At 39.3% G+C, this 26,908-nt stretch overlaps 1 protein-coding gene across 3 annotated transcripts; it reads left to right on the top strand.

The window, feature by feature from the left end:
* On the top strand, window positions 1–26,730 carry tcf3a (transcription factor 3a). 3 transcript variants are annotated; one of them, XM_040143042.1, is made up of 20 exons: window positions 1–526; window positions 4,043–4,139; window positions 4,579–4,651; window positions 11,177–11,250; window positions 13,050–13,125; window positions 13,779–13,819; window positions 14,010–14,145; window positions 14,510–14,559; window positions 15,930–16,029; window positions 16,414–16,550; window positions 16,687–16,837; window positions 16,969–17,027; window positions 17,183–17,261; window positions 18,777–18,853; window positions 19,000–19,173; window positions 19,349–19,460; window positions 19,613–19,745; window positions 23,039–23,274; window positions 23,733–23,879; window positions 24,034–26,730. In XM_040143042.1, exons 2-19 carry the CDS (start codon window positions 4,086–4,088, stop codon window positions 23,870–23,872), a joined length of 1,902 nt encoding a protein of 633 aa, XP_039998976.1. In that variant the 5' UTR covers window positions 1–526; window positions 4,043–4,085; the 3' UTR covers window positions 23,873–23,879; window positions 24,034–26,730. The 3 variants fall into 3 exon arrangements, with proteins under 3 accessions (XP_039998976.1, XP_039998975.1, XP_039998977.1); XM_040143041.1 differs by lacking the exon at window positions 23,039–23,274 and adding an exon at window positions 21,250–21,488; XM_040143043.1 differs by lacking the exons at window positions 4,043–4,139; window positions 23,039–23,274 and adding an exon at window positions 21,250–21,488.
* Window positions 26,731–26,908: the final 178 nt, after the last annotated feature.

The following is a 26,908-nucleotide window of genomic DNA, read 5'->3' as shown; positions in this document are numbered from 1 at the left end:
GCTACTCGACATAGATCCGCGCGAATCGGTACTCCGATCGTTTTGTGTTTCGTTCGCAGGCACAAAACAGTGACATTTAGGAGTATTTAACATTATCACCGCATCAATCCAAACACAGTCGAAACCTGCTTCGTTTGGTTACTTCGTTTTAGTTGAAATTGGACACCGCTGATGTTTCAGCGTCCATGTCCTCCTTTAGACTGTGCTGCGGAGTGATACTCCACTGGAACCGACAATGTGGAGGTTGTTAAAATGTCTACTTGGGAAATGAAATGGTAACAATTTCTTTAACAACAACGAAACGGAGTAACACAAGAGTTATGGTTCGTGTTGGAGACCTGTTTTCAGTTTCGTGACGAAGACAACAACGAGACGAGGCGGCGGAGGAGTCGTTCATATTGCCTTTTCTCATCTTCATCAAACCCACCGTCCGGACCACGGGGGAAGGATCCTATCCCTAACTTTGTTTTTCTCTATACTCCAGCCGTTCGTTTCTCCCTGTTGGATGCCACATTATTAAATCCAGGTAAACGTGTGAATAAATACACATTCATAGCAAGCATATGCATGTCAAACAAAAGTTGTCTGTCACGTTGTTAGCGGAGTAATGATCAAGTTTTAAGTGCATCGTTCAAGTTGCGCTGAGTGCCACAGTCGCGAAAAGCGGGGTCTTGGATTTTCGTCCATTCGGCCTGAGCGATCTTGCAGTGTTATTACTGAGTATTAGCAGCTTGTGTGTGGTGGAAAAGACTTCTTTGTTCACTTCAATGGGCTGTAACGTTACGGCACAATAGCATATTACCAGACGGAGTTAGCTCCTCCCGGGAGTTAGCTGTCTGATGCACTACAATGTAGCTTTTCTAGAGACAAATGCATGAACGTTAGCCGTGAAACGGTAATATAGACAGACGTTGTTTATTTGTCTTACAACAGTCCTTGTTGTGGCTAAAATGGCAGTACCTTCCACCTGTTATCAAGATTTTCACTAATGAAGCCTAGACCACTAATGATAAGTATAAAGCCCAAAATTGATCAATGATGATAAAATCTTTGCTAAAAGTTTAACTTAGTATAATTTTACCCACCTCCACCTTCACCAGCAACAAACCGCCACAGTAACAAGCAACAAGAATGCAGCTAAAGCCTCATTTTCTCCATCTTGAACTGTTTAAAATACGTATTTGCCAATTCTCTATAGAGATTTCGACATTTCATCTGATTTCGTTGTGTTTTGACCACTCAACTCAAACTTTGGTGGCCTGAGTCTTTGTGTTCATCAGTGTCTCATTCTCCTGCTCGACGTGAGGGCAGGCAACAGGTTTATAGGTCCTTTTAAACGTCCCGCAGGATTTTAACCTGCCGATGAGCCATGAAAACAAAGGCTCTTGATAAGAGACTGTCTCTTATTTGACGCCAGGTATGAGATGGCGTGTGGCTATTTCTGCTTAAAAACTTTCTCCAAATGGGAAGGCCGAAGGTGGGGGTGCTCAAGACAAGCCTATGCAACTTCCATTTTTTAGGAGGGGCTAAACACTTATCCCCCATTTTGACCTCTGATCACTGAGAGACAGAAATGACTAGATTATGTAGTGTCAAAATATTTTGGCCTGTTCTTACATAACAACACATTTCTCATTACTCGTTAACTGTGTTATTATTAGCCATTGTACGTCGATTTGCATAGCTTTTAATTAGACTTGATCTAGTGGTCGCATCTTTTCATGCCATCAGGATGGATACAGATGTTATTTTGTTTTATAGTAGTGAGATTACTCACAATATTTCCAGGAGTATGACTGGTAAATGAATACACTTTAAAGTGTAGATGATGCTTTTTTAGTTTCCATGAATAGGTCAAATAACTGAAACCGACTGGCTTTTCCTGTTTCTAGTGTATTATTTTAGATTGAAAGCAAATCTTCCCTCATGCCCTGAAACTGATACTGTGTTATTCAAGTGGTAGCAGTTAAATCCTCTCATTAACATCTCACAAATGCACTTGAAGTCCTGACTAAGAAAAATCCACACCCCCGTCCTAGTTGTTTAAATGCCACAATCCAATAGTTTATACAAATTTGGAGTAACTCATAATACTCACCTTGAGTTGTTTAACTTTCAAAGTACTTGATTCAATCTTAGAGTTATTTTATGGTTTTAGCTCTTTGTGTTGTTAATTAAATATTCATTTACGTTTACAGATTTCCAATGTTTTTTTTTTCTTTTTTTTTCGTTTTCAGCATTACATAACTTTGCAGTCGCAGCAATCTATACACCAGAAATTTTTTACAATTTTGCTGGTACTCATAGTAAATTGATTACCTTCCACCAACATCAGTAGATGTATGGAGAAAAAAAAGTCCAAAGACAGTTTTCAGGGCAACCCACAGAGGTACACAGGGTCTGCATCATATTATCTAAAGTGGCAAAAGTCTCCAAAATAATGTCAATACATTCTGAAAACTGCATTAGCTCAAAAGAACGGTGGCCACAAGTTAACCTTCAACAATACTAACTGAGAGACACTTCATCATATATTTGCTTGATGACGCCACAAGCTACGGTCTCAAAAATGAACTCTGAATTTAATAAACGCCTCTGATCACAACCAAAATCATAATGTTGTGATTTCCCCCAGCTGGTATTTAGTACAATTCTTTTGTATTGCAAAGTGTCTCTGCTGGTTTGTCCACCTTATGTAGAAAGTATTTAAATGTTTTACACACTTGGCTTTGATATAGGCTGGCTTAACAGTACAATGCCTATTTGAGAGTCCAGCATGCTCGGTTATTACTCTGTAAGTTATTCAAAATAGCTGTCAGATCAAGTTGGTTTATGAGGGAGAAGAAGCAGCCTGAGCCCAAGGGCTGACTAACAACAAGTGCAGTGAGGCCAGTGGCTGATCTATGGTCACCCATGTTAGATGTGGGCTACAAGGGAAACTCTCATTACTTGGTCAGTATGCTGATGGTCTTAGGCAAGGATGTGCTACTTGAATGTTAATTTTGTCTAATGACATAGGCATTATTGATTAATTCGTGCATAACTGTCACTCGTAAAAAGGTTACCGGAGCCTAAGTAATGCTCCCTAAAAATCTGACTGAGTGGGGTTGTAGGTTATGTGCAGTATGTTGGTTTTTTTCCCACCATGTCGTTTAATTGACTTTTTTCTCAGTTGTGTTAAGCAACCTGAATGCTTTTGAGTCACCATCCACTTGTATCATCATCTAGGGTGTAGAGATGTGAAATATAAATATTAGATTGGCATTGTAAATGTAAATATTGTCTGTAAGTGTTCTGGTGATTAAAGCAAGATTTTTCTCTAACAATCTGGGTATTGCTTTTATAATTCTGATCATTACTCTTACTGGTTTCAATAGCAGTTTACTGAAGTCTCTTATTTAACTTTATTATGTAATCCTTTATTTGTAAGTGAAAAAGAAGACACTTGAAATGTACTCCCATAAACATGGAAGGTCAGGTTTGAACTCTTATCAGTTCTGCTTCATCCTTGGGGTGTTTACAGTCGGAGTAATAGCATTAGTCTTCATTTTCTTCACTAGTGAAAATGGGTTAGATATTATGGTCAGTGGTTTAGATAACATGATTGAACCAGACTTGATTAAAACTGAAGTCTGACTGCCTGTGTGGTTGCTTCATATGGATGTTGTTGCAAAGCTGTGTCTGAAAGTGTTGTTATATCCTTATATCTAGGCAGGTAAAATTATGAAGAAAACCTTCCTTTTTTTAAGGCTGCGTGTCAATTAAGTTATAAAATTTACTGGACCCTTAGTACACTGTCCCAGCAGAGTGGAATAAACAATAAATCTAGCTTAAGCTCTATGAATTTGGTTGTTAGACTATATCACCCTCCAATAGTCACACCCCTAATGTGGTCACATTACCTGAATCAAGGTATTGAAACATGTACTGATACTTGATTTTGGGAAAATCTAGCTTTTCTGTGTATCTTTGCTGGTCAGAATAGTTAACCATCTTACAAATGGGCAAAATATACTCATATTCTCCTTACCTCTGCTTGTAGTCGCTTGCTGAGACTGAAAGGGCCAAGTGAACAGCAGCAGAGAATGGCTGCAGTGGAAACAGACAAGGAACTCAGCGACTTGCTGGATTTTAGCGCGGTAAGATCTCTCTGAAGATTGCTTGAATTTGTCGAGAATGCATCCTATACAGTTCATTCTATGCTCACAGAACGACAGATTACTTTAACTTTAACAATAAGTCTTGTTGTCAAGCAGGTCGAAATGTGAATGAATATCAAGGTACCCACGAATGGGTCAGTTGGTCAGGGTTTGAAGAATTGCAGCGCGTACCACCAGCCACTTTCTTTTCCGAGACTTTTGTTGTGTCACTTTTTTTCTCGTAGTCACTCAGTCAGAGCTGGAATGCGTAGATTGCATTTTGCCCATTGTAGCTGTTGGCTAAATAGGATAGGATACATGATAGGACAGTTTGAAATATCACCTTAAAAACCCTTGCACAAGTGAAGAGAATACAACTCAGTAAAGTCTTAGATGGACTTGCACTGGTTTGTTTAAAGTTTCATTCCTCTCATTTCAGATGTTTGAGCCTCCAGTTTCAAATGGCAAGAACCGGCCGACTACTCTCGCCAGCAGTCAGTTTGGAGGTTCAGGTAAGACGCCCCCCCCCCAAATAAAACAAAAAACCAAACTCTTATAGATTTAATTCTCTGGATCAAAAAAAGAGAAGTCTGAAAAAGAAATGGCAGTAAAATTTGATTACAAAGAAAATAAAATCTGGTTTTCTTCTTCTTTCCTCTCACCTAAAGCTAATGATTTGTTTGAAAAGCTCCCTAGTACAGTCCTGTTTGAAATTATTGACACCCCGGAATTTTAAGTACAGAATGTCGAATATCTTCAGAAGTAAATGTAAGTTAACCAATTCTGTATAATCAGAATATTTAAGAAAATGTCCAAAGTGACTGAAGAACATCAATAAAAAAAGCTTTCATATAGTGAAATAAAAAATACACATAAAATGCACACTTGACACAATTATTGGCCCCTTTTGATGACATTAAATGAGTTCCTCAAACAAAATAAAAAACAAATAAGACTCACCTATGCTTCATTTTCAGTGTTCACATGACCTGAATTGACCAATGAATGATGGTTTTGCTGCATAGAAAGGGGCTGATTGTTTCCAGTTTCTTTCTCACAATGGTGAAGATGAGACTAGTGCCTGAGAGCATCAGAGATGCTATTATTAAGGTTTTGAAATCCATGTTTCAACAGTTCATAATGTTATCAAGAAGTTTCACAGTCATAAAACTTTTAGGACACTTTCAGGACATGGCGCTAAGAAGAAAATCATTGAGATGGTTGATGCGGATTGTGGGGGGGGGGGGCAAGACATCTAAAGAGCTTTGGGCTGACCTGGAAGCAATCTTAAGTAGTGGTTTCCGCTTGTACAATCCACTGCACACTAAACCGAGTAGGGCTCCATGGGCAAAGGCCAATGAGGACACCACTATTGGTAGAAAGGCACAAAAAGACAAGACTAATGTTTGCAAACACTCTCATAGATAAGCCCCGGTCTTTATGGGATCATCTTCTATGTACAGATGAAATCAAAGTAGAGCTCTTTGGGAATGCAGTGCATAAGTTTGTTTATAGGTGACGAAATGAAGCGCATAAAGAAAAAACACCTTAACGACAGTAAAACATGGTGGAGGTTCTATCATGCTGTGGGGCTGCTTTGCTGCCTCTGTTAGTAGAGGCATTGAAATTATCTAAGGACTGATGAAATCAGAAGATTACCAAGACATTTTAGAGCGAAATGTGTTACCAAGTGATAGAAAACTAGGTCTGAGGCGTAGGTCTTGGGTCTTTCAGCAGGACAATGACCCAAAGCACACATCCAGCAACACAAAAGAATGGTTGAAAAGGAAAAGATGGACTGTTTTAAACTGGCTGGCTCTGTGTCCTGACCTAAATCCCATTGAAAACCTTTGGAGAGAACTTATATCAGCCATTGCAAAAAGGTATCCTGCAAACTTAAAAGAGCATGAACGTATAGCAATGCAAGAGTGGCAGAAACTATCCGCAGACAGGTGCAAGAAGCTTCTAGATGGCTACAAGAAACATTTAGAGGCTGTCATTGTTGCCAAAGGTTCTGCAAACAAATATTAATGAAGGGTGCCAATAATTGTGTCTGGGGTACATTATGAGTTTGTATTATTTCACTATTATGCAAATTTTTTTTCTTAATTTTATTTTGGTAAGTAACCTGGGACATTTTATTAAAATAGTTTGATTATACAAAATTGGTTAATTTGTATTTATATCTGATGATATTCTAAATTCTGTACTTAAAATTCAGGGGTGCCAATAATTTCAACCAGAACTGTACATCTCTGGACTGTAAAACATGCCAGTGATGGGCTTCTTCCAGTCTCACTACCTGACCTTTACTCACTGATTGTGTTTTGAATGGTAGTAGGAAAGGAAATTGTTCCTGTTCTCCTTTTCTTCTAATGAATTGCATTTCAGATCACAGATTATTGGGAAGAACCTCAGGAAAGACTGCCAGTTAGTTTTATGTTATGTAGATCAAGTGTCATCAACTCTACATTTGCTCATCCTCGCCTTGCAGGTGTCCCTTCCCTCACCTTCTCAGCTTTTGCCATCCAATCACTTAAGGACAAAGGCAAAGGGGTGGGGGTTGATGGGAACAGCTCAATTAATCTCCTCTCAGTGACAAAGCGTATTCCCCTTGTCCTGTAATCTCGCACCCTACTTCTCCTCCTCACATAACTCATTTTCACCTAGTGCTGCTATCCGGCCTTATCAGCAACTTTACAATCCCAGCCCTCACAGTCAGTTTTAAAACATGCTGGCAGCTTACTATTAACAAACACCCTCAGAGATACTCAAGATCACACTTCTTTCAGTGTTTTCATTTCGGGGTGTTTCTAGGCCCTTTTTTTTATTGCCATCATAAACAAAAATTCGTAAGCTTTTAAAAATGTCTATATCTGTTCCTACTATAGCAGATCCACTAGCTCCAAGCGTACCTTTCCCTGATGCCCTTGTATCTGTAGAAGTGCAGTAGCTCTTTTTCGGTAGGTAATAGAAATGAAACAGGATATTGAATTAAGATGAAAGACAAGGCATTTCTTCTATTCATTTGAGGGCCACTTGCATGTTCTTTTGTCAAGGCAAGGTGCGTGCTTACAAAAGAGACACGTAGATGTTATCAATCCAACGGCTCTTCATTGCATTGTCCCCATACCTTAAAATTGTACTCCACCCAAAATCTGTTCTTTGTGTATCAAATACCCACTCTTCTTGTAAAACAATCTGTAGTTTGCTCCTTCATGAAGGATTTTAAGGCAAGAAAAATGTTAAACAAGGCCCTTAGAAATGTCTACTGCAGTCCTGCATCATTAAACACTTTTCTGCCGTCCACCTGTCTATATATACTGAAAAGTATATTCCAGGGTATTTATCTAAGTTTGGCAAAACTGACTGATGAAACATTCAGAGGATGTGGCTGTAGAGAAGTAGATTATGATGCAGAAGTGGTATGAAAAGTTTCTTTAGGACATTTGATACTTCTCCTGCCATCTGTGTAAACACATCACCATCTTAATTCATTGTAACTGTCAGGTTTTTTGAAGTTGCAAACTAGAAAATTTTAACAGCCACATCTTAAGCTTACAGAGAGTGAGGGAATGACACACTGAATATCTCGGGTGGAGTGTCACTTTAAAGGAATAGTTAAGCATATCTGGGAGATTTGCTTATTTGGGTCACCTCAGTCTACGATTCATGTCTGTCTGTATGTTGTAATGTTGTTCATATAAATTTGTGATAAAGTTGTAATATCATGATGAGTGTCAAAGAGTCTGAATTCAAACTGTATTCCTGCTTTTTGTAGAGCAGCTGCCACATGTTTTCCTCGTAGAGTCAGTTAAATACTTTTTTTTTTTTTTTTTTCCCCCAGTATGGTTAAGGTTTTGGGCTATGTGGAGGTTTAACATGTGTGGCTATGGAGATCCTCCCTGCTAGAGCTTTCAGTGATCATAATATCTCTGCTCTGGTCTTATGTGCCTATTCAATCCCTTTCACTAGTCCGTTAAAGTAATTTTCAGTGCACTTTCATTTTTTGGTCACTGGAAACCGAGAATCCTAAAATGTATTTTTAAACTTCGGTATGAACTGAAATGCAGAAGGGGAGGAGTTTCAAATTTGCATGAAATGTTTTTCAAACACAGATGTGGTAGTGAATCACAGAAACCAAAGGTTGTTAAAGTTACAAGGAGATTTGCAGTTTAAAATAGTAATTCCTGATACACATTTCCATTAAAATGTGCGTGCGTGCATGCGTACGTGCGTGCGTAAAATTTTACAGTGTTAGAACAAAGACATTAAAAGCCCTCTTAAGTTGTATTAGTGGGTTAGGGCAAACTGTCTGGTTTGAGAAGTCTCCAGTGACTCATAGGTTAAAACAGCCAGGCCTGTGTTATTGTACATTGTTCAGTATTTCATTAACAGTGTTCACTCTCTTGAGATTTGATCTGACATCATGCTTTGTGTCTGTGTGACTCACTTTGCCAAGGGAAGGAAGAAGGTGTGTAGACAAAAAGGCACACTCAGTTATAGGGGCCTGGGGCAATGTTCCTGTAAAAACGAAGACATGTCGGCAAGTTTGGTCAATGTATATGCCAGAGTTTAGCTCATGAAGCCTATGATTCAGGCTAGCTGTCTGTTTCCAGTATTTCTTCCTGTGTAATTATAGACCAGCCATGCTTAAAGGGGCGTTGCATACTGGGGTTCACCAGAGAATTTGTCTGATGTTACTCACCCTTTTTTTTCATTTTCCTCTTTCCAGTCCTGGTAGTCTGTCTGAGTACTGCACTACTCATGATTTTCTCATGGTTTTGACGCTTCTTGTGACAAACAATAATTAGTCACTATAAAAAAAAACACTGCTGGGGATTGTGAGGAAAAGGAATCAAGTATATCCAGCTCCAGTTTTAACCAAAACCTTATGCTCATACTTGAAAAAGGGTCACATTATATGGTCTGTTTTAGATGTAAAGATGATGATGGCTGTTAAAAGCACTTACCTTACAAGCAGAGTGAGGACACATATTTATCCAGCCACCTGAAATGACACAACAAGGATCACACAAACAAGGCTCAAGAAAACAAAGAGGTTCTTACATGTTAGAATTTGGAGGAGAAAACTAGGCAAGCCTAGATTTTCTGGACCAGAACAACTTGACTGTCATTTTCACATATGCTATACAGATATAAATACTTATCAGTTAGTTCCCTGTCATTCTAGCCGCTGTACAGTCAGCTGAAAGTGCCTCCTTTCTGCCGGTGACTGGATACAGCTCAGCCACAGGTAGATTAATTTCTAGGCTTTTTTGTGAAAAAAGGAACTAAAGCGATCGTAAAAGTTGCTAACAGCACTGTGGTGGCATTAGAAACCTGCATTATATAACCATAGTGTATGTGAAGGATTACATGAAGTACATCCAGGTGATCCAGATGTATTATGTTTATGTTTATAGGCATGTATGTGCATGTTTTTAGTACAATTATTTTACTCCTATGGTTGAAACCACAATAGATTTGTGTGTAGAGGGAACTGATTATTATTGCACTACATTTATGAAAGTACACAATAAAGAGACCAGAGTAATAGAACCCCATGTACACTCTTGCAAACGGTTTTTCTTCTTGAACTTAATTAAGTAGAGTTATCGGTATTATTGGCAGCAAGCCTGAAAACCTGCTGAAATTTCCACTCAGTTTTGTTCTTCTGCTTATCATTAGATCACTTAATCAGGAAGAACGTGAGTTAATTTACATTAATTGAATTATTTTTTTATTGCCTCTTAGTTCATCATTTGTCAACTCTCCTATGTATCTTGAACATTTATCCCATAATAACATTCCTGCAGGTGTGAATTTACATTAATCCACAACTATTTCAGTAGCCCCAAAAATAGAAGGCCTACTTATCTGTAAAGTTAAATTTTATTAGTCAAAATTGACACAGTAACTGGCCCATTTACATTTAGAATGTAATATAATAGAATAAGTAAAGTAGACTCCTTTAATATTCAGTATGTAATGAACTTTTTCTGTCTGGTTAGTTTACATGTTTTAAAACCTACTTGTAATCCAAGAAAGTGTAATGCAGGCAGGTACAGAAAACATTGAATGGGAGCCTTTTCTTGTCTGGAGCTTGGGTACTGATGATTTACAGCGGAAACGAATGATTCATGCGTTTCTTTATGGTCTTTGATTGACATTGAGAGTGACAGTCAGCCATAGAGAGAGGACAAGACATTGTCTCCTTCATCTCTTATTCTGCTGGTGTCGTGTGTATAGATCATAGTTGTCACGGCAATCTAGCAGCTCTCAGCGCTGTGGACCCATCATTCTGTTCTACTGCTGATCCTGTCATGATTCTAGCCCGCCTCTACCCCGCTCCCCAGTCCCCTCTCCCTTTTCCACTTTTTAATTAGACAACAAAACAAAATTATGAATATTCATAGAGCTGAGCCTCATTAATATGCACAATTATGCAAATCAGTACGCAATTAAGCTTCAGCTTTCCCCCAGAGATGCTGTGTAGCAGTACGAGAGGAGATTGGGAGAAAGGGGACGGGCAGGAATTTCTGCTTCACCAGTCTTTAAAATCGCTCCTTTCAAACAAATTCACCTCCCTGAAAGCTGTGGTGCTCTGGGCAGGGATAACGTGTGTCAGCCATGTAGGATTGAGACCGTGCGTCTGTGCTTAGGCGAAAGTGTAGGCCAAATGTAAGAGAATAGATCGCCAATGAATGACTGTTGCCATGGAAAATGTGAAGGAGTTGAGTGGGAGAATGAAGAATTTCGAGGATGACTCTGGGAGCTTCATACTGGGTGTTAATTATTCAAACTTCCTACAGCTCATATTCATGTTATGTGACGGCGCAGTCACTGTGCTGTCTCTGTATGAGCTGTGAAGTGGAGCTCTTCAATGGAGGTTACATGAGCAGCCCGAAAAGCCTTTATAAAAGCAGGTCATCTTTGTCTGAAGTTAAACTTAGTTTTCCAAAGCCAAAGCGTAAATCCCTGTTATGAATCTGTCTGCCTTTTAGTGGTGATTAGGCCTTATCTTTGTCTTCCAGGTATAGATGAGAGGAGTGGGTCCAGTCCCTGGGGACCAGGAGAACAGAACAGTCCATCGTTCAACCAGGGAAGGGTACAGTATATTCTCACTTACATGTCATTTTCACACACTTTCTTGTATGACATGGGATAATGAAATGCTCAAACTGCATTTGACCACTGATACAGCACCAGTCTGCTCATATGTAAATACCAATGTGCCACCTGGTCCACACCCTTAGTTTCACTCAGCATGCTCGGATTTTAGGAGTTGACTAGAAATAGAGATACATTACAAAGATAAGGAAACATTTTAAAAAAGGTTCCACGAGCAACAGCATAAACGTACGGAGTAACAGTGAACAATAAAATAATGGTGCATAACACATTACACAATGTTATGAAGACGGCCTTTCCAGAGGGAGCTATGAACCAACTCCGCCACAAACATTAGTCTTTCTCTTTAATCTTTATATATCTCATAGATATTTGGTTTTTATGTTGGTTTATGATTCCGCTTGTTCATCTGAGAAAGTATTAATTTTGCAGTCCAGATTCTTTCTAATACTGTATTATACAGGTTTTCAGTTATTGGAGTTATTGGAAATTACCAGATCTTGTGAGCTCAACATGGGTACTGACAAGGCCAGACCAAACCTGATATCTGTTCAGTTGTCTGGAAGGAAGGGCATTAGGGTTAACTTGGAAATTCTACTTTGGGAACGTTGCAGACTATTTACTGGACTGATGTACTAGAATTTATTCGTTTTATTTGTACACCTTGTGAAACATGAATGCAACAACCTCTCCTGTGTAATTATATTAAAGTAATTTTACTGTTAAGTAGAAAAGAAAGTAGGTAGAGAAAGTGACAAGTCGTTGTTATCTAATATAATGATTGCTGTAGTAATCACATTGTATAGTGAAGTATTTCCCACAGGTTGAGAATTAAGTTTTGGTAGTCGCCCCAAAGACATCTGAGAGTCAGATGCAAAACATTTTGCCCACAGGCTAACTTTAGGACCAGGAAAGTCATAAGCAAAGTTTCTTTCCACATTTTATGACCAACAGTTGGTGAGGCTAATTCTCTATTCTGTTACCATAAAACCATTAAGGAAGATGGGATGGTATCAAGATTTGATGTTGCGCCCTCACAGAGGTAACGTAATTAAAGATTATCAGTCAAATCTCAAGAGTAAAATCAAGCGGAAAACATGATGGAAATACAGCCTTTATGTTTATTTCATGTAATAATTTTCAGGAGCTTTAGAGTCTTGTCATTGCTCCACACAGATCTGATGTTTTCATCTGCTGCCATTTTTAATCTCAGTGGAGTGGAAGCTTGAATTACATTAAACTCACATGCTTCATGTACTTCATTATTAATTTGATTAATTAATCTTATTGCATGGCACAAAACTCTTTTGCAACATTTAGACTTTTTTTCCCCTTTTTTTTCCTTTCTTTTTTCAAATTTCCAGCATTGTCACTCAAGGTCATTTTATGCGTAACTTGCAAATGCACATAAAAAAGATTCTGATAGATATATCAATCTATCCACACTTTTCATTTAATTTTCACACATGCTTCAATCCAAATGCAAAATGAAAGATTTTGCTGTATGTGATTTATGGATTTTGATAGTAATCCAGTACTGATACTATAGTAGCCCTGTAGCTGCAGAAGAATCCCATTTTTACCCTTTCATCCCAAAACAGAGCAGTGTTAGCCTTGCCTAAACTGGATGAGCTTTATTGACCCATTCACATGAATACACAACAGTTTCTTTTCATACATAGTTGCGTTGGTATGAAAGGAGTATTAATAATGGGCTTTGTTTCTTTTTAGTCATTTATTTTTATATCCCTGAAGCCTGTGCTGTCTTTCTTTCAGGGTTATGGAGAAGAAGGCCTTTACAGTGAACAAGAAGGTATGGCCTCTGCCCCCATATTTGGATCAGGGATTGTTGGTAAGAAGGTTTAAATCGAACTAAGCTGTTGACGCATAGAAACCATAACTTTCACATGTTTTTTTCAACCCTAAAAGAACCAGGGAAACAGTGTTTCCAATAGTAGGACTTAACAATGGAAGAACATGCTGATTGAAATACACACATTTATATAAATAGACTGCGTGACTTAACTAAAAGAATAAGTTGTTTTTTTTTTGTTGAGAGAGAGCGGCAGTTCACAGGTAAGACAGCCATGTACCACTTCAGGACAAACCAAGTGCCTATGGATGAAGGGAGCAGGGCTAATCAGGGAGGATATGGAGGAGGGGTTTGTTTGTGTGTTCACTGGGGGTGGGGGTGTAGTAAAGGGCACCCATGCACAAACAAGGCTCTCCCTTGGGACTATGGTGGCCTATAGCTCTCCTCTGTTTAACTGTCAGGGGACGAGACAGAGGTTGGGCACAATTGACTCTGAGCCATTTATAATGGGCCAATTTGTTGTTGTTTTGCAGGCCAAAGCCATAAATACCACACATCATCATCTATAGTCACACAGCAGATGGGAGGCACCCAAATGGAGAAAGGGGAATTGCCAGATTGTGATTTAATATTGACATAAAAGCCTAATTTTCACGCTCACGACCTGATTTTATATTCCTGTCTCCTAACAGGGAAGGCTGAGCGAGGACCATACTCGTCATTTGCAGCACAGGTAAATCAGTCAGAAAGGCAGGTGTTTTGCTACAGTATCATCCCTTCTCTCCTCGTGCTCTTTTCGACAAATTGTGTCCCCCAGTCAGTTTTCTTTTCTTATATCACTCTTAATTTACTTCTGTAATTATTTATTTTTACCTGTCCTGTTACAGTTCATCAACTTGTGCTTTCTGTTACACTGTATTTAGCCTGGCTTTTTGCCCAGTGAGATACCCATGCCCAGTCCTGATCCCCTCTCCCCATCTGGCCTGAAGCCCAACTCCCAGTTTTATTCCTCCTATGAGGGGAGCAACCCTCGCAGGAGACCCTCACAGGACCCCATTGGTAAGACTGTAAAGGACTGTTTCAAGTACAGTGTTGGACACGGTCCTAAGATTTCTTTGTTCTGACTTAAATTTAAGTTGGTGTGTATCATCACTTTTTGTGTTGAGATTTTAAAAAGTGTTTGAAAGGTCTCACTTTTTCTTAGTATATATATATATAATATCAGCCTACGATACCTTTTGACTAGACATTAAGCAGTCGTCACAAAGTCAGACTAATAAATTGCTTCAGCGGGACTTCAGAAGGAAGGGGGCTGCATTAATGAATCCCTTCAATGGCGGTTGTATATTCACTTCTGCAGCTAGTTAAGATTTTTGTGTAGGCAAGTATGCTTATGTGATTTCACTCTGTCTTCTCCCCTCAGAACCACAGCCAAAAAAGATCAGGAAGGTGCCCCCCGGCCTACCCTCCTCGGTGAGTACTAACATCCATTTCAGCCCTTGCAATCTGTCCATGGAAGCCTATGTTGTCATGTTTTACGCCCTTTTCCATTTGGCATTTTAAGCTTCTCTTTGGCTTGCAGACCAGTAGAATAACTGCAATACAGGTCTTTCAGCTCTTACAGCTGTGTATCTGCTGCACCAGTGTGAAAAAGGAAAAAAAAAAAAAGGGGAAAAAAGCCACTCATTCACCCAGTCACTCATTTGCAGCATGTATTTATAGTGTGTTGTATTTGTAGGCCCTTTACTTTATGGCCACATTTCTTCCCCTCTGCCAAGTATACTCGTTAGATCACTGGAGGGAATTCATACTGGGGTTTGATGGTTCTTACTCCACCTCATTTTTTCCCTCCCACTCCCGCTCTCTGGGCACCCTGTTTCCTCCTCTTCTATGTTTGTTCCCCCCTCCCTTCCTCCCGCGGCCTCCCCACCACCACCACCACCACAAACAACAGCCCTCCCCTTTCTCTCTCCCTCCCCCATCCCTCTATCCCAGCTGCCAGTGGAGTTGGCTGCCATCCAGGATTCGGCAGATGGTTCAGTAATTAGGAGTGCATCTCTCCGTTCCCTCTTCTCCTCTCCCCTCTTTTCTTCCCCGTTTTCTCTCTGTTTAATCAAATTATAGAAGAAAACTTTAGTCCATTTGGATTTGAGTTTTTCAGACACAGTTTGATTCTTGATTTTCATCTAGAATAGTTTCGATTGAGAGGGATATGGTTGTTCAGAACATTGGTGCCTTTATACTCATTATAACATTGAACAAATCCAACTGTAGCTTCCATTATGTGGTCACATCACACTGTGTTAAAAAGAGTAAATCATGAATCTGTAAACCATCCTCAGCATGTTTTTATTTAAAAAGATAGTATGTAAAAGCCTTACTGAAATGGAAGAAGGGACCCAATAAAAGCCCTGACGCTGCACATTCAATACTTAATGCTCCGTGCTCAAATCTGCAGAAATATTGCAGAAATCTGTTTATTGAATTAGTAGTAAAACCAAATAATAAAAAATAGATTTAAAAAATATATATATTCCAAGGACATACCTTTAAGAACTGTGTTTCATAAGGTATTTAATGGATATCTCTTTTCTTTCTTTTTTGAAAGTCCAGGCACTATTTTATAAGGGAAATTAATTGTTAAAAATCTTAGAAATCTAAGCACAAGGAGGCTCCAATGGAACTTTCTCACGAGTATCTCAAAAGAAAAATGCCATGTATACGTAATTAGTTTTATAGTTAGATACACAATTTAGCGTGTTTATAGTAATGTGGTGATTTTTGACTAGTTTTTAAAGCACTTAGCTGAAAGGTTTCTCTCTTTTTCTGTGTATTCTCTATAGGTTTATGCATCAGCCTCAGGAGAGGATTTTAACAGGGACAGCACTGGCTACCCAGCCTCCAAGGCAGGAAACGTCTACCCACCACCATTCTACATGCAAGGTCAGTTGAAACAAGATTTGCCCTCAGAACCTCCCCTTGTTCAATGTGTTGGGTTCAAAGACACTTTAGTTAAATGTGGATACGTGTATCCTACATAGATATAAATGACTTACAGTTTTTCTTTATAGTAGCCAGTATGGCTGTGAAATTAGCTTCCCATAATATCCTTATGGAAGTCCTTATGAACCTACTGCAGGTGCTGTAGCTGTAAGCCAGTGAACACCCTTTGGTGCCCGAGTGCTGTATGGTGCATTACAGTTGAATGAAGTCATCACAGTAATGTGACATGTCTCATATGTGGCCTTCATTGTCTCGTCATCTCCTGTGGCTGGTTATCCCTCGCCCTTCTTGCTACCGCCTCCCCCGCTTGATGCCCCCTGACAGAAGGCCTCCACCCGCCCTCCGATCCATGGGGCTCTGCCGGGTCGATGGTTCAGCCTGGTTTTTCTTCCATGCTGGGCAACTCCCCCCATCTGAGCCAGCATGGTCCCTTCACTGCCATCAACCCCCAAGACAGACTGGTGAGCTCTGCCCTCACACTTTGGACTTGATTTTCTGTGAAGACATAATGAGGTTTTTGACACCTTTTGACTGATGCATTATTGAGGGCTTCTTTCTGGTTGTGGATTTAAGTCGTTGGATGTCTTTTCTTCCAAGAAACGGCAGCCGCTGCCCCTCTCTCCACAAAACTACCCCCTGCATGGCAGTGAGGTGAACGGGGCTCATCCCGCTGGCTTTCACTCCAGCTCCAGCAGCTTTGGAGTCGCCAGCCACACACCCCCCATCGCTGGAACTGACACCATTATTGGTAAGCCCTTTAATGTGTGCCTTTCTCTTTGTAAAAGGTGCTCTTAATGTTTTATGTGATACTGTCACATAGTTAATTTGTTATTGAGCCTAAGTTCTGATTGAAATGCTTTGTAAACCCCCCCCCCCAAGCCAATCGGGGAGCAATACCTGGAAGTTCAGGTGATGAGATTGGAAAGGCCCTGGCATCTGTAAGTAGTATTTAAATACATATTTAAAAGCAAACCTCAAAATTGTTTCACACTAAACTTTAATTATTTAATAGTCAATATTACTGCAGTATAAAAGATAAAAAAAAATAGTACATTGTGTTTACTATAGTACAAACCAAAACCTTTGTGTCCAGATCTATCCTTCAGACCAAAACAGTAACGCCTTCCCTCCGTCCCCGTCTACTCCCTCTGGCTCTCCTCAGGCTGTATCAGGTGAGTGAATAGCTGCAGTAATTTTCTCCTGAGGCCACGAGGTCACATGGCTCTTGTAGTTTTGTTTGTTCAACACAGGGTCTTTCCCATTGTGTAAGGGGATGATAAAATCGTTGAGAAATGTATTGTTGGCATTCTTATTATTAATGGTTAATAGTGACAATGGAGCTCCATCTGTTGGGTTAAAAGTGGAAGTAAAACAGGTTAAAATTATTTATTTTTGTAGGGACCTTTATTTTCTCTTGTGCAAATTCCATTATGATCTGTATCAGTATTGTCAGTTAAGCAAAATAGTTAAAATACATAACATGTATGACTGCTGTCTTGTAAACGAGCTTGGCACAGTTTAAGACCAAAATTTATATAACCCAGCTTGATTTATTTATTTATTTTTTTCTCCCCCCAATTGTGTCAGTGAGTTCAGTCAGACCTTCCTCATATGCTGTTGCTGAAAGAACAGAACAGAGATAAATTTGGCATGCAAGACTATCTGGACATGTATGTCATCTGATTTAGTAGTAAGTTAGTTGTAAGAAACGTCCAAAATATATATATATATTTTTTTGGGAACAATTTTGAAAATGTCACATTCGTATTTTTCTCTTTACGTGCTGTAAGTGTAATTCTTGGTATGAGTACCCCCATTCACAGCTTAAACTTCATTTCGTCTTTCAAATACTGGTACACCCACCACCCAAATATAACTTATGAGAGAGGAAGGGAAAATAAAAAGAGGGTGGGGCTCACTTCCCTATTTGTCTCTGCATTGAACTCTTGAGCGCCCTCATCACACACTTCATACATCAAATACTGCTGCTGACACAAGTTTGGAGGGAAAACAGATGATAGTAATGAACCTGATAAATATGAAATAAGAAAATACTTTACTTTGCTAATACAGATTTGACTCATAATTTGTCCAAAGTATAGAAAATATATTACTATTTTTTATCTACAATATCCTTATCTTTGATATGTTTCATATTCTCATCACATTAGTTTCACATGTTAAAAATGTACAATTAATAACTATTTCTTGCCCTGAGTGTTTTATGTTCATAATGTTAATCACATACAGTAGTAGTCAGCACAATGTTAAGAAACATTAAAGGCTTACAGTGCATTAAAGAATAGATTTACATCATTCATTATATATCATTTTTACCAATATGAGTAAGAAAATTCAACAGTGCAGCACAGTGTAGAGAGACTGGATGGCCCAACCTCAAGCCCCAGCCGCATCAGTCATCTCCTCTGTGGTGTTTCCGAGGGAGACATAAAAAGCTGACCATTTCCAGGAGTGCTTCTCTCTGACTAACCTCAGCACTCAGGTCTCAAGCAAAAATGGAATATACATTTGGATTAATTGGTATCAACAAAAATCAACAGCTGAGTGTGGAGTACTACTTCTGTACTTAAATGTTAGTAACAGTTTAGATAATATGAGCCCAGCTGATACACTAAATGAGTGCACAACTGTCTAAAAAAACCTAGCGATCCTCTTCTTTTCTCCAGGCTCTGCATCCCAGTGGACTCGGTCCTCTGGCCAGGCCACACCTTCACCTAATTTTGAGGGGGGAATTCAGTCCATGGTGAGTCGACATGCCTTTATTTTTCTTTTCTGTCTTAAAGCTGCAAAAAAACATTGTTCAAGTATGTTAAAGGGATTAATACTGGATACTACAATAGTACATTAACTTCTGCTTTCTTTTCGTACATGGTCTTTCAATCTCTGTAGCAGAGTAAATTGGAGGACCGTCTGGATGAAGCCATCAATGTTCTTCAGCGTCACGCCAGCGGGCAAGGAGGTCCAGGGCTGGCTGAAATGCACAGTCTGCTCGCGTCTGGCTTAGGCCTACCTCCAGGCTTCAACAGTGCAGCACTTGGACTGGCCAGTCGCCTGCCTGGACTGGTGAGATAAATGAATAGTTTCATAGGAAATTTCTCCTCAAATGACGGAAAAAAGTTAGATATTTTAAATTAAAGTAGGCAAAGAGTGAGCAGGGTATTACTATTTTGTTTTTCTTTTAATAATATTACAAACTTCACCAAACTAATTGAAAAATTGTTTCATTGTTTTCTTTAAGCTGTCCAGTCACCGTGATGACTCAGTTGGTCTGCCCTCTAGTGGAGGACTTCTGCATAGTCACCATGGCCCCACATCTGTCCAGCCAGGCTGTCAGCCTGAACGTTTTACCGGTGAGACTCTCAGTTGCTCTCTACTCTTCTGTTTATTTTTCATGTCAGAATGTGGGAAAATACTTTGTCATTATTGGACTGTTAAGTAATACGTATATGTGTCTTACTGAATGTCAGTGCTCACTACCTTCGTTTCTGAACTATGTGTGCAGGCCTGCCTGGCAGCCTAAATCGTTCCAGTGGTGCAGATATCAAACAAGAGGAGAAGGAGGATGATGAGAACTGCTCCATCACAGACAAGTCAGAGGATGAGAGAAAAGACATGAAGGCCCGCCTTGGAACAAGGTGTCTAAAATCTCTCCTTTTTTTTTTTACCACATAACATTTATACTCCTCCTATCAGTGCATGAGATATCATGGTATATAATCCTGCAGTGGTTTAGAATAATATATGTGAGGACGTAGTCTTTCAACCATTCTAAATATGATTCTTTGTACTTAATAATTTCTTATTTAATCCAACAATAGACTTATGGAAAGTAGTCTATTAAGGACATTAATTCTCGAAGGGCTTCAGTTGTGCCCCTTTTTTTCTTACAGTTTAATAGAGACTGATCAGTTATAAATATATTCCTTTAATATTTTCACCTTATCACCACAGTAGGTTGAACAAAACAGTCATGTAAGCCACACACTTTTGGTGCTGATGAGAAACACCATTTGGCTGTATTGAATAAACGAAAAACTAGGCAGCCTTGTGTGACTGTAGGTCGCAGAGAGAGTAAACTGATATTAAAACATTTCAACAATAGTTGTACTGTAGCATTATATATGTCATTTTAAGCTTAGTTTACTCATATATCACTTAGTATTATTGTGATTTTAAAGATTTATAGTGAACCAGTCGGGTTCCTACCATTCCACCTGCCCTGAGACGTATCTCATTTCTTTAAGTGTTTGAAAATGAAAATAAATGCTTTAAATACTTAGCTTACACATACCCTCCAAGTTCTTCTCCCCAGTAAATTACTATTGCATGTCCAAAAGCTTTGATTCATATAACCAAGCATAATTCCAAAGTTGTATTCTAATTAATGCATTTATAAATTATTATTTTATTATTATTTTAAAGATTGGACTGTTAAGTAGTGTTAAGTAGGATACTAGTTTGAGTGTAGCGAGGAAACTACATAACCAAATTACCTGATCCCTTAAGGGTGAAGGCAAATGAGCAAAAAGACCATCTCCTTTCTTAAATTGGACATCCTTACAGATGTGACTGCATCTGTATCAGAGATAAAGGTCAGTAAAGAAAAATGCCCTAATCCAGTTAGTAAAAGTACAGATGACAGACAATTTCAAAGCCAAGAATTAGAGGAAAATCTGGTTTACAGATTTTGAGATCAACACTTCATGAAATGGGACTTAAACTTGGAAGTAATAAAATCACAATCTCAAACACTGCTCCAACCAAAAATTACATTATTTTATATTCTATTATTTGTCAGTTTCAGACAGTTTCAGTTTAACTGTTGCTCTTCATTGTTGATGCATTTTGTTCTCCGATTCGAATATGTTTTCTTGATTTTTAACACCTTTTAATTCCTGGTACTCCATTGTTACTGATACTCTTTGGTCAAAAAGAGCCAAATGGCTAGAGCCAACCCTAATATGACCCCCCGTTTGGAGCAGTTTTTATCGTTGTGATTTGATTTTCTCAGGATTTTCAGAGTTTAGGATGAGGTGTTGACATTATTAGGAAAAGTTATTGCTGACCAAATTTGGGAAGTAATTTTCAGTGGACTGTACCCAAACTGTTGTTTCCTTCCCTCCATTGGCTCTTCGCTAGTCTGGATGATGAGGATGACGATGAAGATCTACCAGTGGAGATTAAGGCTGAGCGGGAGAAAGTGCGGAGGTTGGCAAACAACGCCCGCGAACGGATACGTGTGCGGGACATCAACGAGGCTTTTAAGGAGCTGGGCCGCATGTGTCAGCTCCATCTGAGCTATGAGAAACCACAGACCAAATTGATCATACTGCAACAGGCCGTTAACGTTATACTCAACCTGGAGCAGCAAGTTCGAGGTCAGTGGGTGTCCAGGGAGGAAGGAAGAGGAGGGGAAGCGCCTCTTTACAAATGAAAACTTCCACACGGCTTCACATCTTTGCTCATGAAATGTTCTGCTAGTCATTTAAAATCTTATAAATTACTTGTGGTAGTTCGTTTTACTCTATTTATAGTGGTAGACAAATTCTGCCTTTTTAGTTGTAGAGAATTTAAGCATTAGACTTCTTGCAGTCCATCCTAAAGATGATCAAAAAGCGACATGGGTTAAAGAAATGGAGCTGTGTGAGTGTTTTTAAGACATAGCCATTCTCCAGCTCATCTTCTAAGGTTTTCGTCCTCTGGTAACACATATAGGACAGCTGTTTGTTCTGGTGCACTATGTGTTGCCCTGTCTTACAACTGGCTGTCTGTTTCCGACGTGAAAAGGCTTACATGTCTGTCTACCACACCCTTTGACTGGATTAACATCTTTCTGTTTATTCATTTGCTTTTTCCATTGCTGCCTTATTAGGCTTTTATTAAACTATGAAGTCATTTTAATTTCATTTAAGTTATTTCAGGATTATGATTACCTTTTTTTAACATTCGACCCACAGTACACGTGATTGCATGAAAGCAGAGCTGTCTGTTGTCATGTGTATTAATGAGTCCTCAGCTTTGTTGAAGTGTCTTTGTGCTGCATGTCTCAGCCTTCAAGCATTAACCCTTCAGTTTTTGAGACGAACCTTTACATTTGTGTATCCACTACCCTGTCCCCTGTCATTTTCCTTTCACAGATGGAAACAGTGATGCACTCTTCCTCACATTCAGATAAATACATCTCATACTGCTGATGTATTTAACACGATGCCTTCAGTCTCTCCACTTGGCTTTATCTCTGTGGCTCTTTCTATGTGCTGTACTTGGCAGAGGATGCTCCTCTCTCTCCCTTTCTCTCTCCCTCCTCATAACTTCTCTCATTCTGCTGGACAGTCACCATATCCCCTCAACTTCCATCCTGGACCCCTATGACCAAAAAGGGAAAAAAAAAATCTATGTTGGTTGGTTAGACCTGAGGACAGATTTATTAGACCTGGTCACTCTGGTCAACTGTTGTATCTTGATCTCCAGTATACCTGTTCTGGCTTGAAATCATTTAGTGTCGAGCTTGCTCAACCCCCAACACTTAAATTTTGACTGATTCAGAATACATCAGTTAAATTTTATAACAACTTATTTTTATCATTTTCATACTGTAGATCTATTTTATCAATTTTCATCCGTCCGTTCACTCTCCTGCAACACAGCCCCAATCCACTGGGATCCTCTTCAACAATCTTACTGGTCTCGTCTTGGGCTAAGAGTTTGAAGTTAGCATCGTACTTAGACATACATTAAAGAGAAAATATGTCCCAATAACACAACAGTTCTGAGGAGGAAAAACAGGTGGTTAAATACAGTATTATGCTGTAGGTTTAAACCAGTATAACTTCAGTATTAGTGTAGCGTAGGTTCAGTAAGGGTTGTGATTTGGGTTTGTTAACCAGCCCCTACAACCCCCCCTCCTCCCTTCTCCTCCCGGCTGCAGCGTTGTCTCGGTGACTGATGAGAACCTGACTGCTGAGGAGAAGGAGCAGAGGGAGCGTGAGCGCCGCCTAGCTAACAACGCTAGGGAGAGGGTGCGTGTTCGCGACATTAACGAAGCCTTCAGAGAGCTGGGCAGGATGTGTCAAGTCCACCTGCAGAGCGACAAGGCCCAGACCAAGCTTGTCATCCTGCAACAGGCTGTCCAGGTCATCCTGGGCCTGGAGAAGCAGGTGCGAGGTAGGTCAGCCAATGCAGGAAGGTCTGATCCACCTAGACAACCAACCATCTCTTTACACAGCTGGACAAAAGCTGCCAGTCATACACCTGTAGAAAAACCTTTTCTTAAAGTTCTTCTCACCTGCTGAGTAACATCTACCTTGACTTTCTCTTTGCTATTTGCCTGAATCACATTGAAAAATTAAGAAAGGTGGAGAAAGGGAGAATATTGGAGGAAGTATGTCCGTGCTGTTCTGCCAAAATCTTGCAGTTGTCATCCTGCTTTTCATTTTCCTGTCTTGCCTTTCCCCCTTTTCTGTTTCCATCGGTCTATTTTTGCCTTGTATGTTCAAAGCTCCCTTTTAGATTCTTAAAGGATTTCTTTAGAAAAACATGATGAAATAAATTCATGTTTTTCATTGCCTGCATTTTTAATCAGTGTATGTGTCTTTTTTTTTTTTCTTTTTTTTTTCTCAAAGAGCGTAATTTGAACCCAAAGGCTGCCTGCCTCAAAAGGAGAGAGGAAGAGAAAGTGTCGAGTGTGGACCCCCAGATGCAGCTTGGTGGGGGTACCCCTGGTTTAGGAGGAGATGGACACAACCCTGTTAGCCATATGTAATTCTCAGGTCAGTCGTCAGAATCTCTACAGTGGAATTTGTCACATCTATGACATAATACAATGAATAATAAATATTTTCGTTGCTTATTTTAACCGTGTTTCGTAGAAATAGTTCATATATTTATATATAATAATTCATTTTTTTCTTCTTTCTCTTTCAGTTCCTGTTGATTATACAGCCCTTAGAACATGTGGCCTTAATCTATCGTTGTCATGCATCTCAGTGTGTGTTAATCAACTTTTGGGAAGCACACACAAATATATACACACCTCATTACTGACAAAGCAGGTGGCCACATTCCTGACGAAGAAGCACACTCATACAGAAAGAGAAAAAAGAAGTATTACTCTTTACATGACAATACTTCGAACCGAGAACACTGGTTTGGAGACAGTGGAAATTGGACATAAGGATGTTCTTCTGATCATGTTTTTGTAAGACATTTTGAAAAATTGCTTTACATGTTGGGAGCAAAACTTGTTTGGATCAAATAAAACTTTTGGATCAATTGCTCATGTGAGCAGAGTAAGGATTTGTATCCTTGGATAATTATTGGCATTCCCATCTGAAAAGAAGGTCTTACATTCTGCAGAAGCAAAGACGGACACCTGGGTCTGTATGTTATGACTGAACAAATACCTGTTTAAAAATTTCCCTGAAACAGGCCTAATGCATAGTGTTTGGTTAAGATAAAAGTAGCCATCATCGCTATCCACTAATGCGATGACTGAATTACAGAGGTAGGCTTGGAGACATCCTGCCACTGACTTGTCAATCAGAGAGCTGACTCTTCTTTTTGATATGCTGGTAATTGTGGCTGTATTTTCTCGTAATTTCTTGCTTTGACTGAAAAGGTGCCACAGTTAGTGACTCACATATGTGGTGGGAAATATTTTTGTTTATTTTGAACCGTGGATCCCTGGTTCTTGTCTCTTTAAGTCCTGTACATGTTTTATTGTCACTGCCATGCAAGTGGAATGGAAAGACTGCCGGAGAGAGACCCGCTGATGACACAAACACAAGCAAAGACTCTTTACAGATGCAGAATTCATGGTGATGTTGAATCAAATGTGCACACGGACATCCCAACCTTCCCTCTGTGAGGCTGCCGTTGGACTCAAGCATACAGGTGTCGTCCTCGCATCTTAAACCATCATGAAGTCAGTCACTCAGCCTAAGTCTCAGCTATGTGGTCAGCATGAACCATCTGATTAATACAGCCAGTGTCACATCAGCCTGCCCACATCAAATCATACGTAAAGACACTGTTACAACATGGTGAACTTACTTAAAGTAAGTCTCAGAGTAATTTCTGTCATGGTAAATAACATTTTGCTAGAAGACAGAAATAACTGTGTATTGAAGGGGTTGTGAATGTTATTGCCACCTTCGCCATTGACTGACTTGTTCTGGTTTTTGCTCTGTGTTGAGCAATTGGGTTTTTGTTTATTTTTCCCCCTTTTGAACAATTGCAAAGCCTGTTGTAAGGATCTTCCTTTCGTAGAATTGGTTTAATGTTTTTTTTTTTTTTTATTAGTTTATTTTTTACTTTGTAAGATAGTTGTATGAGTTTTTGTTTTTATCATTTGGATTGCTCTTTCTTTTTTGTTTACATTGATTAAATGTAAGACAACTCTCAATTTAGATTCCAGGAACAAAGTGAGGTGTTTTCTTTTGTGCCAGGTGCTTAGAAATGTTAGAAATGACAAAATGATCTGGCTGTAACATCACATGTTGTGATATTGCTCTTTTTTTTTTCTTTTTTTTTTAAATGCCTGTTTGAACACAAACCTGTCAGGCCAGTTGTAATTAGATTGTTCTGGTGTCTGCGACAGTTTTTCTTTGCATGAAACACAATATTTTTTCTTCAGCACACCTCCCTCTCCTCTACCTGATGTCCAGCTCTGTGATGAGCTTGTTGCTTAGTCTGAGGAAGGGGCAGAAGGGGCGGTCTGCAACATAATTCAATGTTTCATTATGATATGAAGCATAAAATGAATCAAAAAGGGTGGCCTTAGTCATTTTCCTGACTTTAGGATTTTTGATAACGGTTACTCACCAGTGCCTGAATTATTCTCTGCTACATGGTGGATGATGTTGCATTTAAGGATTTATAGGTCATACCTTTTTTATAATACAGATGTATAAAAACATATATACTTCAGTACCATCTGACAGTGTCTCAAAACATCTAAATGAAGAATTACACCCATTGGCGCTGTCTGCTCCAGTGTCTGTGTTGCATTAAATGTAAGTTGACTAATGACCTGGTCTACAACTTTGACACTGTAAAACTACTTAAAGTTTCTCCTCTTTCACATACTGATTCTGTTGAATATGATTTTGTCCTTGACTGGCGTGTGCGTTTATGTATGTACAGCTATATGATATGTCCTTATCAGCTTTATCACTGCAAGCTGATACTGAAATGTAACAGTATTTGGTTTACCTCTACCTGTAATTTCTTCACAAATCTCCACCCATGGACTAGCCCCAAACATTATTTTCTGTCAGTTACTCTAGCCTTTCTGCATGAAAACGTGGTGGTGCCGTGATATGGAAAATCGCTACTGAATGCTTGTGCTTTTATTTCTTTACATGAAAGATGTGTATGTCTCTACAGTATCAAGTATCAAAACATACACCTGACATTCTTTGTTAACAAACCCTTTCTGTCCTCCTCACCAGGTGACCTGCTACAGATCTCTGTCCTCACTCATGTTTGGGGACAACATCTATGTAGGCTATGTCCTCAAAGTGCCTCCAGTTTCCTATTTTTTATATATAAAGTAGATACCAAGAACTGTTGCGTCTATAACAGTAATGTAGCAATAAATGTGCCATTTTTAATAACAAAGCCCATTGTTTTCCAATGACTTTTTCCATAAAGCACTGAATTGCATTTTCCTTTCTGCAATACAAGGTAAGTGAACCAGGATCCAATTGATCTACTTAATATGTTCTTTGTGGAAGTGAGTTTACCCAACTTAAAAAGAACAAGCAAGTAGAGAGGATTTCCTGGACTGGCAGCCATA

The sequence above is a fragment of the Xiphias gladius genome, chromosome 14 (genome assembly GCF_016859285.1).
Source record: "Xiphias gladius isolate SHS-SW01 ecotype Sanya breed wild chromosome 14, ASM1685928v1, whole genome shotgun sequence".
Lineage (NCBI taxonomy): Eukaryota > Metazoa > Chordata > Actinopteri > Istiophoriformes > Xiphiidae > Xiphias > Xiphias gladius.
The sequence above is the reverse complement of the archived record's forward strand: the minus strand, read 5'-3'. Positions and strand labels throughout refer to the sequence as shown.

Excerpts from the sequence above, each read along its gene's own strand:
- tcf3a (XM_040143041.1), top strand. The coding sequence starts at position 4,086 with ATGGCTGCAGTGGAAACAGACAAGGAACTCAGCGACTTGCTGGATTTT. Across the intron at positions 16,838-16,968 it reads TGGAACTGACACCATTATTG|CCAATCGGGGAGCAATACCT; the intron begins GTAAGCCCTTTA and ends CCCCCCCCCAAG. Across the intron at positions 19,746-21,249 it reads AAGGCCCGCCTTGGAACAAG|TCTGGATGATGAGGATGACG; the intron begins GTGTCTAAAATC and ends GCTCTTCGCTAG.